Source organism: Melopsittacus undulatus, chromosome 8 (genome assembly GCF_012275295.1).
Source record: "Melopsittacus undulatus isolate bMelUnd1 chromosome 8, bMelUnd1.mat.Z, whole genome shotgun sequence".
Taxonomy (NCBI): Eukaryota; Metazoa; Chordata; class Aves; order Psittaciformes; family Psittaculidae; genus Melopsittacus; species Melopsittacus undulatus.
This window is the reverse complement of record NC_047534.1, coordinates 34274614-34290865: the sequence shown is the minus strand read 5'-3', so window position 1 is coordinate 34290865 and position 16252 is coordinate 34274614. Positions and strand designations below refer to the sequence as shown.

The 16252-nt window shown below is 44.4% G+C and overlaps 1 protein-coding gene across 1 annotated transcript in view; it reads left to right on the top strand.

Moving 5' to 3' along the window:
• The window catches only part of SATB2 (SATB homeobox 2), a 130511-nt gene that overhangs the window by 84551 nt on the left and 29708 nt on the right, over positions 1–16252 (top strand). Inside the window, exons 8-9 of the mRNA XM_034065758.1 lie at positions 4836–5048; positions 9964–10119. Coding sequence (XP_033921649.1) covers positions 4836–5048; positions 9964–10119 — 369 coding nt within the window. The remainder of the gene's footprint in view (positions 1–4835; positions 5049–9963; positions 10120–16252) is intronic.

Sequence of the window (16252 nt, the reverse complement as noted above, 5' to 3'; positions counted from 1 at the left end):
CATCTGTACCTGGTGAGAAGCAGAATAGCTTTTCTATTGAGAAAAAAGTACTGGCCTTAGAGCAGTTGGAACTTTAAGTACTACAGGAGCAATATTTTTCTAGTATTTCAGCATTTTCTCTGTTGCTTTTGGCAATAGCTGAAGTATGGACAGACATAAATAGACCAAAAAGTATGAAAAAAAAAGTCCTTCATATATATAATCTCCTTATACAGAACACAAAAACTGAGGTTTAGCACATTAGTCAGGTTCATTTAAGTTTTTGCCTTGGCCAGCATTTTGATTGTCTCAAGCATGTGTTGAACCTTCTTAACCTTAGTGCCTGCTCTCATAGACACATGGCTTAGGTCTGTATGAAGGGGAGCAGAGCTCCCGTTCAAGTCATCACATCCAATGTGTGTGAGATCCTGGCCAGTGCTTGGGAGTCTCCTGCTGCCTGATGGCCCTCATCCTCCTCTGTCCCCAGGATATGGGTGTCTGGGCTGCACTTCAGCCTGACCCCCTCACCCCCATACAGATTGCTTTTGAAAAACTCTGGCTGCAAAACTGTCCTGCATTCGGGCACTGGCAGTGCAGCCTGCTGTCCCATTGAGATCTCATTTGCACCCTTTCCAGGCTTGAGCCAAAGCCCTTTGGGAAGAAGGCAGAAAGGCTTTGCTTGCCTTCAGCAGGCTTTGGTCAAGCCTTGGTGTTGGCCTCGATGGCTGGTCAGTTGAAGAACATTTGCTCTACATTGTACTGCATCGTCTTTCAGAAATTGCTTAAAAAGAGACTTCTTGCCCATGAGGTTTGGGTTGTTTGTGCTGGAAATCCTGTACTTAATAAAAATAAAAGAAATGAGTTCACAAATGGTGTTTCATCAGATAAGTGCAAAGCAAACACCCACGACAGTGACTTTGCTGGCTTGAAGGACTACATTTCAGCTACTTTGAAAGAGCACTGTTAAAATTACTCCTACCTTAAATAGATCAACAACTTTTCTATTTGGATTGGACGTACTCTCTCCACCACTGGTATTATTTTTAAAGTCAATTATGGATCCATTGTCTCATTTTAAAAGTGCTGCAGTTTTCAAGGCTAAACCAGACTGTGCCTGCACAGTAGCGCATACGCTGTGAGCATGGCCTGTGAGAGCATCAAACTTCTCATCAGTTGCCTCTTCAGCAGCTGTTCTACAAATGAGGCACAGGAGCGGAATAGCAAAGATAGGATGAAGCTACATGTCCTAAAATGTATCCTGAGAGCTGTGTTTGGTATAGAAAATCTGTTTGGCTATTCAGAATCAGTTTGAGATTTCCTGGTTCCTGAAGATCATCTTCTTGGTGTGCAGAGTAGGTTACTCTGCAAAGTACCATTTTTTTTAGTGTATTTATTTTAATATGTGAGATGGAAGTCAGTCAGAATCAGCTAATTTAGCCAATGGAGCTTTATAACAAATGTACAAATGCTGTGGGTTTCCCTCCCTCACCCCCTCCAGTAGAAATATAATTTGCAGAAATGAAAACAGTCCCTGGCTAGCTTTAGGGTTTTCTCAAAAACAGAAACAGTAGGGTTTGTCTGGCTGGGCTGGTGTCCTCACCACACACCTGGTGTGTATCGCTTTAAAAAATACATTATGCCTCATTAAATTACAATTAAGTGAAATCACGATCATTTGTTTTTCTGCAAGGAAGATATTTTGCATATTGAAAGCCTAATTTGTTGCAGGTGACAAAAAGGCTGAACAGATTATTTAATATCACTTTATTTTTTAGAATGTTGCTCACTGGTTAGTTTGTGTATACTTCAGTAGCTCAGAATTATGTTATTGTAAATGTTATTGCTCTCAAGATACTTTATTGTCCTACCCTATCGCTCAGCTATCTAGCCACTGTAGTTTACTGGTGGCATTTATCTTCAGTTGAAGGAGGGCATGAGATTTTTCACTCTGAGTTGCTTTTCTTATTATCTGTCCTGCTGTTTACATGGTTCCTAAGCTGCCAAAGCACTTGGAGGAGCTGCAGAAAAACCCTCTTTACAACCAGGTTTCCTACCTGTGGGCCTGGAGTGGGGCATGGGGAGGCAACACTTGGCTCTGCAAAGGGCTGCCTCTGTCACGATTCTGGGGAAGGAGATAGTCCCTTCTCCCTGGAGCATGTACCTGCGTTAGGAGGTGATGCAAAAGATTGCTATATCACTGCAGCAGAGTCAAGACCCTTGTAGCAGTGAGAGGTGCAGGCTGGGGTTCAAACCCACTGAATCTACCCTATGATAAGCTGTTTCTGGTGATGAATCAGAGCCTTCAAGCACAAGAGTTGGTGTTCCAGGCAGTGAGTACCATGACCGAGCCACTTGTTCCTGTGAGAATCTGATTTACATAGGGAGTCAATGACTGCACTGAAAAGTAATTGCTGGCAGGCTTTCACATATGTTTCTGCTCTCCATTTTTGAAATTGGACCATAAATTTAGCCAGGCTAAGATGAGAGGGAGAATAAGCTGTCTTAGAAATCTGAAGCCCAAGTAGTTTCCAGGTACTGTTCTTTCCACCTAAACTGATCAGGTTTTGAAGTTGATCTTTTCTTTTTAAAAAGGAAGAAGATATATATCCTTTAGCAGACACAAAAAAAAGTAAGAATTTAGAGAGCCTGTGTAACTGCTATTTATTTACTGTATTTGGACAAATTTCCACTGACTTTAAGGAGAAGTTCTAATAGGAACTTGCTGTATCAATTTTGGAATCATTCAAGTCATGGCTTCAAGCTTCTGTGATGTCCTTTTTGGTTAATCTTCCTCAGCCTGTGAGCCTGGCAAGCTTTGGAAAGCTTTTCAGCATGTCCCTAGCTCTTCTGAGGGGTAGTAGACCCTGTGGAAGAAGTCAAGTACAAGCATGCAGTTATGTTGAGTCCCAGAGAACACCAGATGCCAGCCGAGCACTCCACCTTCTTCATACTTTACCCTATTGTAGACCTTTTTTGCTAACTGGTTTCTCTTTCCGATTCCATTTCTGACTGGAGGGTCCCACCATGGCTCCATTCCCTGCTCCAGTCCTCCTGGTAACTACCCTGATAATTGCAGGAAAGTGTAATTGGAAATCTCTTAGCTTGATTATGTAGATGAGGAGCTGAAAAGATGGAGCTGTGTGCAGCCTAGCTTCAGGTTGTGTGTGAAGCTTGTTTTGAGCAGTTCAGGGATAAACACTGCTGAAGTAGAGCTTTCATGTGTGTGTTTTAATGTAGGTGTTTAGTAGCAGTTAGCAGAGGATTTCAGATACAGATAAGTCATTTGCTGGTCTGTTGGTTTTGTCAGGAAGTCTGGTAAATACAATATATACTAAAAATGTTGGCATTTGGTTAATTGGCCAACTGTAGCGGCAGTGTTTTAGCAAGGCTTTTTGGAGGAGACTGATACAGAAGAAAATAAACTAAGACTAAATATTACAGGGTTTTGACTTTGTGGTTAAGAGTTTTCTTACAAGAAAGGAGTAAGCCTTGGCTGTACTCGTGAGGCAGCTTGCCTTGATCGTGGCTGTAAAGTAACTGCAGAATGCTCATGTCAACAGCTACAGCTAAATCATGTCTGGGGCACCGTGTTCTCCTTTCAGCTGCGGTTGCTGGATGTTGCTCCTCTCACAGCAATAGGTCGAGGGGAGCCCTCCAAGCTGTGACTGGGATTTCACATGGCTTCTGTGGCCGGCACTCCTGGGAGCAGTGGTGCAGAGAACCTCTGGGTCGCAGCAGGCAGGAAGCAGGAGCAGTGTTGGACTGCTTAGGGAAACATACTGGCAGAATAGCCTTTTAAAATAATGAGCATTTAACCAACATTTCTTATGGTATATGTTATAAGTAGTCTCAGTGGGCAAATCCCTTTCTGCTTCTCTGGACACCGGTACAGTTAGCCATTGCTGTTACTGCTTTTTAGAGTGAAACACCCATTTGTGAAGTGCTGGATGCAAGGGATGCCTAGGGGAAGCTGGTGGCGCACAGTGTCCTAGCAGTTTCTGTAGGCCCTGATCCAGGCTTGTGTGTTGTGCCTTTAACTTCCTGTGGAACTGTCGAGTATGTACAGTTATGCAGAAATTTAATCCCATTAGATTTAAGCCTCTTTTAATGACATTTTCGTCTCTCCAAGTCTTCCCACCCTCTTTCTTTTTTCTTGGAAGTGCTGTGCTCGTTACCTCCTGGAATAATGGCTTGTGTAAAAAGCAGATGAACGTGGTCTTCATGGTTGTGATGTGAAGCCTGCGGTATCTTAAAATGAGGCATGAAAGAAGAATGGGTTAAATCCCTAAAGCTAGATTTGAAGGCTTTATTATTGCTCTGTTTTTCTCCTCAGAAATGACTGTCCAAACCAAAATGAACGGACTGTAACCAGCCAAACGTTTTTCTTTATAAACCTCCTGCACTGTTTAAATGTCGAAACTAAATTTACCAACCTTGGCAGATTTGTCAAAGATGAACAGGATTGCCAAGTGTTCCCAGCTTCAAGTAAAAAGAGAGATAGAGGGAGAGAGAGGGATCTAACAGCTCTTAAAATATTTGCAGCAAGCACCTGGTAGTAACTGCAATTACTTCTACCCAATGCACCTACCTTTCTATCCAGCATCTCCATACTCAGAAGCTTATTACAGCGCCAGAATAGGACAGTCCTAAAATAAACCTCAGCCCCCAGAAGACAAATGCTTTCCTACAGAATATCCCCTCTGGGAGAGCCCATGCGATTCTGATGTAGGTTCTCAGTATTGCAACCCAGCTGGTTACACTAAAACAAATTTAAAGAAAAAAGGGAAAAACTAAAAAAACCCAACATATGACTGAGCTTTTTTTTTTTTTTTTCCCCTTTAAATTTTTTGAACCAGGGCTTGTTGTCAGAGATCCTGCGTAAAGAAGAAGACCCAAGGACAGCTTCCCAGTCCCTCCTGGTAAACTTAAGGGCAATGCAGAATTTCCTCAACTTGCCTGACTCAGAGCGGGATCGTATCTATCAGGACGAGAGAGAGAGAAGTATGAACCCCAATGTGACCATGGTGTCTTCAGCTGCCAGCAGCCCAAGCTCCTCCAGAACTCCCCAGGTAAGATGTGATCCCTCCTTTCCTGTTTGTTGCGTGGACTAGTCCAGGGAAAGTTTTTCTCTGCCCTTCCCCTCTCTGTTGCTCCCCTTGTCTAGATGAAGTGTGGGAATCCTTTTGTTGTAAGGTTTTGGAGTGCCTGTTAGGAGATGTTTAGTGGATTCAAGTACAACATTGTCATGATGATTCTAGATTTAATTAATGCTGTAAATGCAAAAAAGTCTGTAACATCAGTACCTGAAAGAGTCCATGTGGGCATTACCTATAGGCTGTTGATATACATCTACTAAATGGCTATTATAGAATCCATTGTAAAAAGACAGTGCACATAACTTCTTATATGTGTCTGCAAAATACAGAGGAAATTTGTGGGCTTTTGGAGAGATTCATATATGTTGCGATAACAAGTGTGTATTGAACAGAAGTCGACAGTTAATGAGATAGACATTGCTAGAAATCAGTGTGCTCTGTATTATGCATAGGGAATCACAGTCCTTGAGTTAGAAGTTTACACGGATAATTATTTGAAGTACAGAAAGTAGAGATGGGCAGCAGTGTGCTGGGAGGAGGATAATGCTTTCCAGCTCCAGCTGTCATCTCATTTGACTTAACTGCACGTGTTTATTAGCATGCTGTTGCCACCCACTTCCATGGGTAGGTTGTTCCTTTGCACTAAGAAAGAGCATCCACATACTGTACTGTAACAGTCATCCCTCCCTTTCACCAGCCTGCTTACAGTCCCAGATATACACCCTGAAAAAGCAAAGGTGCTTTCACAGAGGTGATGATTAACTCCTGTTATGATGTTTGCCTAACTTGAGTTTGAAATTTCTACTGTGCAGACATGACGGGTCAGTTCTAGCACTTCTCTTGATCTTTAGTAAATAGGTCCATGTAACCCTCCTGCTTTGGTGCTTTCATAGTCAGGTACCCTGCAAAGTCTTGGGCTGTGTTAGCTGTCCTTAGAATAGCATTACTGAGCACTTCTCATACTGAATTCTGCAGCCAGAGCTGCTAAAAATAAGTAAGTGGAGGGGGGGGGTGTGGAACGACAACGTAGTTTTACATGCAGAGTGATCATCCGTAAGGAAGGTGTGTTGATTTTGTAGGAACTGTTGAGCTTGTTCAGTTTAACCCAGGGGTTTGGGTGCAGATTGCCACAAAACATAACGTACAGGACTGTTTTCATTGAAAGCAAGTATATCCTGCCTACCCAATTGTAACATTAAATTTTTATTCCATGGGAAACTCATTGTATACCTCTTCTGTTTTTTAGTTACCTTTCAGTGAAAATAAAATTATCAAGAGAACTGTTTTAATGGTTAAGTAGTGTATCTACTTTCTGCATTTGTATTTATTCATGAAAGCATTAGCTTATTCCTACTTACATTAATTGCTATAGATTTTGCAACTAGAATCCAATAACAGAAGGGAATGGAGAGCTTAGATGCAATCCAGTGAGAATTAAAATTGTATCTGTTGCCCCTTCTTGTTCCTCTGTCAAAATGTGACATTTTCCCATGTTTGTAGCTAGAAAATCCTTTAAAATAATGGAAGCTTTGCCTGTCTTTTTAAGAGCCAAGCATTGATAGAAAACCATACTCCAGAAGTATAAAGCAGCCCATCCTTGCTTTATTTTGGCTAGAAGAATCCAGTAGAATATTGTGAGGTTTTCACTCAGCTAAAGCAGCACACAAAGGTTTGTGTACCCAGTGCTTGCCTTGTGCCTGCTGGATAACATTTCCCCAGCCCTCAGAGGGCCAGCACCAGTCAGCACAGGTGCTGTTTTGACAACTTGGACACCTCTGCAAATGAGGCTGCTTCCCAGCTCCCGGGCAGGCAGCACGGCTACTGCGCTTCCCCATATGCCTGGTATTAGTTCTGACGAGACAAATGCCAGCCTCATGTGCAGCACAGCAATTCCTGGCAGCATTGGCTCTCCAAGCAGGTATGTTACCTACCCTGGATCAGGGTGCTTTAAGGCAGCAGCAGTAGGACCTGTACCATCCTTTCAGGAATTGTGTTAGGGTGCTGGAGAAGTTCATGGGATGGCATTTGGAAATGTGGTTTCCATAGATACCGATCTTCTGTGGTAGTACTTCTGGGAATGGTGCTTGAGTGTGCTGGGTAGGAGGAGGGTACTGGCAGATACCGTGGAAGTGCTGGGGCAGTCACGCAGGCAGGTGTAAGGGCATGCAGAGTAACCCGGCTTGCCTATCCCCAGCCCCAAGCCCCCTTCGCAGGGTGTCCCCTACTTAGGGGGGAGAACAGGAGATTGATCTGGCAGATGGGTGTGAGTGCTGTGGGCAAGAGGCTTGGAGCTGTTCAGGGTTATTGTGTGCACATGGAGGTCTCTCTCTAAGTAACAAGTGACTGGACAAGAGGTAACAGCCTCAGGCTGTGCCAGGGGAGGCTTAGACTGGATATTAGGTGCAATTTCTTCACCAAGAGGACGATCAAGTATTGGAACAGGCTGCCCAGGATAGTGGTGGAATCACCATCCCTTGGAGCGCTCAAAAACCTTAGTGACATGATTTAGTCCTGGTCTTGGCAGTCCTGATGTAATGGTTGGACCTGATGATCTTAAAGGTCTTTTCCAACCTAGTTGATTCTATGATTCTGTTCTATGATTCTGTGGAAGACCAGCAGTACTGGTTCTGGGTTTTGGTGCTCTGGTTGCAAACTTATTTTTCTTTTTTCCTTACTGTTTGCAATGAGACATTCCAAGAACGGCAGACTCCTTAATAACATGACCAGTTTTCAGTCTGGGTCTCTAGCATACAATATTTTAGTGACTGTGCTATTTTGGTTTGGTGCTTGCCCTACTTATTTCAACGATTGGATAAGAAATGGCACAGTTTTCAGGTTGTGTAGGGCAGGCTTTTTCTGACATGTGGCTGTGTATCTTAAGCAGTGTAGGAGACCCATGTAGGATGCAGCTATATTTGAAATCTTTCTTTTATGTGCTAATTTTGCTCTTCTCAGGATCTCAGGCCTCCGTAATGGCCTTTGAGGCGGTGGTGACCTTGGCTGCTGCACCAGCCAAAGGCTTCAGTGAGTGGGAAGGCTTTTTTTATACTCGCTGAAGCACTGCAGGACTTTGGTAAAATTAAGCTCCACTAAATGAGCTCTGACAGATTTGGACAGTCCTCTTCCTTCCCATGATCTCTATGTTGCTTTCTCACATTTCCCACAATCGCCGTAACTGTCTGTCTGTGAACACTGACTTTCAGAGTGTGGTGTCCCTGTTAGTGCATCCATTGGGCTGTACCCCGTGTGTGTTCATGGCTGTGGATGGCAGCGGGTTAGGACTGGCCTCCCAGGGCATGGAGTCTGTGGTCTGTACCAGCTGCCATCCAGCTGCCCCTGCCTGAATGCAGGGGTCTAAACTCAGCAAGAGAATCTTAGGCCCTTTCTACATGGGGACAGGCAGGGAATAAGCCCAGAACGATGCCTACTGAGCTTGGGGAATAGGAAAGGGAAAAGGCACAAGTTGGTTAAAGGTTTATCTGAAAGCAGTAGGAAGAATGATTAGTCTAGATTGTTGTCTTGATTGGATTTTGGCTCTGTTATTAATGCGGCCTTTGGTACAAAACCAAACATTAGGGAAAGGAAGATTTGGAGGACAGCAAAACAGAAGGAGAAGTTCAGAAGGTTTGGTTTTGTGTAGTTAACCCTCCCATTAACAAATAGGCATTTGGGCATGTCTGCCTAGCTAAAAATTAACGTTAGATGCACTCTAGCAAGCTTCAACTGTGGCACAAAACCAGGAGCCAGCTGAAAAGGTTTATAATTGGACCAAATATCTGAATGTCACTAAGGTTTATGGGAGGTTTGGATTTAGCAGGAAGTATCATCTTTCCCACCCAGACTGTTTTGCTTCCTAGGACCTTTACATCTCAAGAGAAAACCAAGTTTTTGTATCAATAACCTACCTACTTCCCATCAAAGGTGTAAGGGGTACAGTGATCAGCCCCTCTTCAAGCAAATGAGATCTGTCTATCCTTAGATAGACAATAGATAGATAGCAAGCATCACGCTGCCCTCACTCCCTCTTGGCCCACGTGTTGTGGGGACTGCCACAGCCAAGGGGCTTTAAAATAGAAGTCTTGTAGCAGCCTGCTACAGCAGCTCTGTAGGGGTAGTCCAGCCCAGGAAAAGTACTGGCAGCATCCGTTATTGTCCTTCATTTGTCACAGAAGCTGATGGGAAATCATTCAATTAAAAGGAGTGCAGTGGAATACACAAAATCTCAATATGAGTTTAGGAGAATGAGGGCAGCACATCAAAGGCATGCCAAAGCCCAGCTTTATGAAATGATTATTTTTTTTTCATTTCCACTGATTTCCTAGGTGAAATTAGGTGACTGTCTGGCTAGCATAATGATGACAAGGCTGGGAAACCATACATACTCAGATGACATACATATAGTTTTAATAAAGGATGAGGGAGACTTGAGGGAGTGCATTAAATTGAGTAATAATTTATTATTTAGAGACCTCTACCCATTTACTCATTTTTTCTGGGAGAATTGGCTCTTCCTCCAAGGTGTAGGCCACTTTTAGAGGGGGGGGAAGGTAAAGACTGGTGCCTCTGCTGCAGTCACTAGCTGGCAAAGCCAACCTCAGCGCCTGCCTGCAGCCGAGGGCCCTGGCTACCTATCATGTTGTTGAGCTGCTCAGTAAACATGCTGGGAGAGGGAGAGGGGGAGAGTTGACAGGGCTTTGCATGTCCTATAGGAATGCACTGCAATTATTTCCAATCACAATTAACCTGATTAGAATAATGGACAGGAAGTGTCCCTCTGTAGCTAATGCAGTTTGGCATCAGCTGACTGAAATCCTTTGATAATTTCTGCACAGATGGCTGGGCTGAAAGCAGCACTTTTTTAATTATTATTTTCATGGTCTCTTGGTAGGCCAAAACCTCCACACCAACAACAGACCTCCCCATTAAGGCGGACGGCGCCAATGTCAACATCACAGCTGCCATTTATGACGAGATCCAACAGGAGATGAAAAGGGCCAAGGTATCTCAAGCTCTGTTTGCCAAAGTGGCTGCCAATAAAAGTCAGGTGAGTGGTGGAGGGGATTTCGTTGTTGCGGGGTTTTTGGGGGTTTTGTTTTTAAAGCAAACGCTGATACTGAAACTAGACCCATCTCCTCCTCCCACCAATAAAAATGCATCTGTTCTTACAATAATAATAATCTTCATCTCTGGGGAACCTGTCATGTTTTGAGCTTTTGCCTGCTTAAGTGGTTTCCTTTTCCCTTTTGAAATAGGCTAAGAAAAGGATCAGCTCACAGCCAAGCTTTTTCTCCCCTTTTGTACAAAATGCATGCCTTTTCCCACTCGTGGTGTATAACATACACCTCTGCTAGTGGGACAAGGACCTTGCAAAATGATGGTATCCTTCTCATTTGGCAGGTAAAGAATTTGTTTTCTTACATGATTAGCTAAGGGAAGGCAATGGGAAAACGTGTGTTAGGCAGGTGTTTCCTTTTTATTGCATGTTGTATGTGCTGCCTATGGTATTGCCATGTGAATAATTCACATCATCTCCAATCATTTTTACAAAAAAGACATGAGAGGGCACTGCAGTGAGTTCTCCTGGGTGAATTTCCACCTTGGGTGTAAAAAATACATGTGGGCAAACCTAGGTTGGGGTGAAATTCTTGAAGAGAATCCATTAATTTAAAAATTTCATCCAACTCTTTAAAAAAATATAATGCACCAGAAGAGATTTTGTGGAAAGGAGGACAGACAGAACTCCTGTAGAAAGGGCAGCAAGTAGATCAGAGCACATTGGAAGGAATGGTTTACTCAGTGAAAAGAGCTGCTTCTGATCCTGGATGAAGTTGCTCTGTTGTGCTTGGAGAGGGCATCAGTATCCACACAAAAATACACAAATGTGACTGTGAGTATGAGAGAGTGGGATAGAAGTATCTAGATGCATGCACTCTGCAAACTGCATACTTTCTTTTCCTCTGTGCAGGGAAACACCGTTGTAGTCATTAAAATAGATGTAAAGTAAGCGGTTGAAAGGCGTATAAACAAAGCATCAAAGGCTATCAAAGCACATGGGAGGGCCTTGTCCTTGTTACAGGTATTTGTGCCCTGACACATAGAGCTCTGATTAAATTTTCTTTCCTCATTTAATCATTAATTTTCTTTGCCTTTTGCTTTCTCTTGTCGGGGTACAGGGGTTACAGTTCGCAACCCCTGTACCCCCCAACAAATTCCCAGGCACAGTATGAAATACATAAAAGGAAAATACCATGGAACCCTCTTAAACTGTTAAATGCATAAAAATCTCATGTACCACATGGCAAAATATAATGAGAACTGGAGCTGTTAAACGAATAAAGCTGTTAAAAGCATAATGCCACTTGGCACAACTACTGTGCATTTAACGGTTTTCCACTGTGTAATAAATGACATATGTGGTAAACGTGCAGTAAATATAAAAACTGCACAATTGATTTTGCAAACGTGCCCCTTATTCTTTACTCCATGCAGATATCAAAGTTCCACCCAGAATCCGGACTGGACAGCTTTTAATAAGGAGTGTTTAACACAGACTGAATGCCAGCCTCTGAGGTTTGGCTTAAAACTGCCTGCAAGCTTCCTGTCATTATACCCAGAGGCTTCTTGAAATAGAGAGGAACTGAACCACCCAACTATAATTTGGGTGGCTCACCAGCTTCAGTCTGTGCCAGCTTGAGTGCGCTTCTCTGGCAGCATTGCACACCAGCACCAGAGCACAAACAAGCTCTATAGTCCTTCACATGGAAAAAGATCAGGGCAGATTTTGAAAGCCAGATGCAAAAGGTTAAGAACAGGATCCACAAATGTTACTGTTTAAAGCAAAGTTACTGTACATAAAGGTTTTGGTTTCTTCAGCAGCAGCGGATAAAGAAGTGTTTCTGAGGCTGATGTTTCTTTTGTTTCACAGCCCTGCCAAAGCAATACTGGCTCCCTGGGATGACCCAGCATTCGCCATGCTGAGATGTCTTAGTGCTCTGCTGGAGCATGAAAGTGGTTTATAGTGGCACTGGAAGGCTGAGATAGAGAAGCCGTAGCCAGGAACCGCAGTGGTCTGGGGCCTCCCACTGCCCCACGGCCCACCTGCATGCCTACCCCAGCCTGGCTTAGTGTGCCTGTGGTGTCTCACCACTGGCTGTGGTGCCCTGTGGCCAGGAGGAGTGCCAAAAGCAAGGGCACAGCTGCATGTGTAGGAGAGAGCTACTGTCGTGGTGGGATGGTCGGCATGTTGCCTTAGGTCTAGCTTGTCTGAAAACTAGCGGTGGGGCTCTCCCACTGCTTTGTGCAGGCCGTTTGTGGGCATTTATGGGGAAGATGCTGCTGATTTCTGCAGCTGGGTTACATGGTGGGAAGCACTCATTGAAAACTGCCCTTGTTTGCAGAAGAGAGAGTTTGAAGAGGGAAAAAGGAGCTAATCTGAGGGTTTGCTTGGACTCTCCGCCAAGGTTCGTTCACTTGCTGTTCTCCACAGGCCTGGCTTGCGTTGCGTTGGCTTCCTCTATTATTCCCTCACCCCAGACTACTGAGAGGCTTCCAGTTTGCTAACAAGGCATGTGTTATGTTGGGCGCTGCTGTTCTGTCAACAGCAATCCACGGTGCTGTGAGATCTTCACAGTTTTAGCAGCCAGTGAATCTCCGACAGGGCTGTTTTGACATTTTATACACAGGGCTGTATGTCATGTACCCAAGAGAGCATCCAGAGCCAATGGAGGCCTCATTTCATCTTCTGTCTTCTTACAGGAAGAGTGGTACCCACTGAGAGCAGTTATTGCAAGCGGCATCATCTACTGGTGGAGTTAATTGACCTCTAATTTAACAAGTAGCCATCTTTATTCTTAAGTCATGGCAGAGTCTCAGTTCAGCAGCTGAAGGGAAGGGTAGCTGCTAGAAACTTGAGTTTACAAACCACAGCGCTTGGAAGTCAACATAAATGCAAGGAACAGAGTATCATGGACATACCAAGGTGTTACGGGTGCCTCCATAAGAGAATCCACCATATAAAGATCTCAAGCCATTCATTTTAGACATTGACTTATTTATGACTTACTAATCTTAATATGCATTTCGGCCTTGCAACTTATATGTAGACATTTTTAGTCTTATGAAGTGCTTTGCATCCCTTTGTATTTTTGAAGACAGCAGGAGCTGAGGGGCTCAGTGCCTTCCAAACACAGCCTCCAAAGCTGTTATCCTATTTTAGTTGCCAGCTGTTAGTGATGTACCCACTGGACAGCGTGCTTCTCTGGGGATGCTGCCTGCTAATGCCCTTTGTCCTTTAAATGGCTAAACCTGGGACCTGTATTATCATGTTGGGAGTGTTTCAGAGTGTTGCTGGAACACCAGGATTTGGTTTCCAATCTGTTCTTTGGGGTCTCCTGGTGATATTTAATCCACAAGGAGATGGGTTTCCAGTATACTGTTTCAGAGAGGCTTGGGTAGCCTGGGCAGAGACTTTGACTTTGGCTTGCTGCAGATTTGGACTGTCAGTTGTGAAAACTGGCTTCTACATCCAGTTCTGCATCTGCTCTACAGTATGACTTCAGGAAAACCATCTCCCCCATGACCATGTGCCAGCACTTCTGTAATACTATGCAGCAAGATCACGCCTCTGACCTCTGCTTCTGAGAGTCCTAGCAGAGGCTATGCTGTGCTCAGTGGATGGTTTTTTCTTAGTCTATACAAAATTAGTTTAGAAATATAGTTGTGTTCATAATAAACAGTCACTATCAAAATACATAGTGGGCATAGCTGGCTGGAGCACTTGTTGACAGTCTGGGGGACAGCAGAGTTTATATGAACATGGAGAGTAAACTTCCCGCATTTCTCCCAAGGACAGTCAGGATGGGGTACTGTGGGGAAGCGGGGCACCTGCTGCTTGGGGTCTACCCCGGGCAGGGCATGTGGGAGATTTTGACTTTCGTCAGTCCAACGAAAACAGAAAGTAAACCCTTGAAACTGAAATTCTTCCTCAAGAGCCTGGAATTTGTTCCGGTTGCACCACAGTAAAGCAAGAGAGACCCCATGAAGCCACATGTGAAAAAACATGAAGCTGGCAAAGCTCAGTCTCTGGGTTTGTATCTTTGCCCTATTTAAAAATGAACAAACAAAAAAATAAACTCCACTGGGGGTTGGAGGCAAGCAGCAGAAAATCCCTTAAGAGAAACCCAGGCCTGTGGATGGAAATCACTGGAGCAGTTCCTTGCCTTTCTTCTGACTTTTCATGGTGAGATGCTTGCCTCATTGCCAGGATTGTCTGGGAGCCTGTTCTTTGGCCAAGGAGGGTGTTAGCTCCACAGTAGGAGCCCATGCTAGATGGGACTCAGCACCATGGCTGTCTGCCCGTGCTCTCACCTCCTGCCCATGCTCCGAGAAGAAAGGAGAGGTACTGTGAGAGGAAAGAGCAGCATCATTCCGAGACGGAATAGCTCTAGAAACCCTTTGTCATTACCTCTTTCTTTCCCTCACTTTCCTTCCTAACTAATATTCCTTTGTGTTAGTTTGATATGATGGGATGCCTTTTCCTTTTAGCTTATACTGGGTATTTTCTGTGCCCTTAAACTAATTAGCCTCCAGTGCTGATCGACAACAGCTACAAAAAACAGCTGGTGGAGAAGACGTGTAGCATATATAGTGTGTGCATATAGGGCACGTCTTAACTGCTGTAGCGTCTTGCTGCCTTTATGGTGTTGTGCATCTTGGCGGCTGGGGCATATCTGTTGTGCTGATAATTTGATGTTCTTTTTACATGTGGAGGAAATATTGAAAGACTTTTTTCTCCTTGTCTGACCTTAAAATTTCTTTGAAGTACTTTTGGAAATTAGCTTCTCTTTTACAGACTTCTATATGCAAATACAGTGTACCCCCACATCCAGAACAAGCTTGAGAACTGAGCCCATTTGCACCTCATGGGGTTCAATAAGGCTAACTGCAGGGTCCTTGGTTGTGCAACCCCCAGGCTGAGGGATGAAGGTATTGAGAGTAGCCCTGCTAAGCAGGACTTGATGTACTGGGAGATGCAAAGGCGTATGTGAGCTTACAGTATGTGCTCATAGCCCAGAAGGCCAACTGTATCCTGGGCTGCATCGAAAGGAACATGGCCGGCAGGTTGAGGGAGGTGGTTCTGCCCCTCTGCTCTGCTCTTGTGAGACCCTACTTGGAGTCCTGAGTTCGACTCTGGGGCCCTCAGTACAGGAAAGATATGGACCTGTTGGGTTAAGTCCAGAGGAGGCCATGAGGATGATCAGGGGGCTAGAGCACCTCTCCATAATAAAGACAGGCTGAGAGAGCAGGGGTTGTTCAGCCTGGACGAGCCCCTGGGGAGACCTTATTTTGACCTTTCAATACTTAAATGGGGCTGATAAGAAAGGTGTGGAGAGGCTTTTTAGCAGGGCCCGTTGCAATAGGACAGGGGGTAATGGTTTTAAACTAAAAGAGGGGAGACTTAGACTAGATGTAAAGAAGAAAGTTTTTTCCAGTGAGGGTGGTAAAACACTGGAACAGATTGTCCAGAGAAGTGGTAGGTGCCCCATCTGTGGAGATGTTCAGGGTCAGACTGGATAGGGCTTGAGCAACCTGATTTAGATGAAGATGTCCCTGCTCATTGCAGGGGGTTGGACTAGATGACCTTTCCAGGTCCCTTCCAACCCAGGTCATTCTATGATTCTGTGATCCTTTGACAGTGTCTGCAGCAGTGCGTTAGCCTCTCAGTAGCAAAGCGAAGCAGGGACAGTGGTGGAGCTGGGCTTTGCTCAGGAAGTCCTTGGCAGACCTGGGAGCTGATGTCGGGATGCTTGCCCTAACCACAAGCCCATACTTCCTCTCCAGCGTGGGGAGAAGCTAGTTTAAACTTGACACACTGGAAATATCCTCAGTGCACAGCATCCTTCCCTCTGAGGCCAAGGCTGTAAGCAGACGTTGTGTTCCCATGAATCGAAGATGTGTCAGGGCTCATGTACCTTGTTCATACTTAGTTTTTCATGTTTTATAAGGCTAGTGAGAAACTGGCCCTCATGGAAGTACTCTGCATGTTGCCTTGTGTTTTGGGGGGAGAAAACATATTGAGCGTTTCAGAATATCCAGGCTATTGAGTGATTAACCTTGAACTGTATCAAAATGCTCCAAGTAAAGCTTCTCAGGTTCAGTCCCCCTCCCCCGGCCCTCAT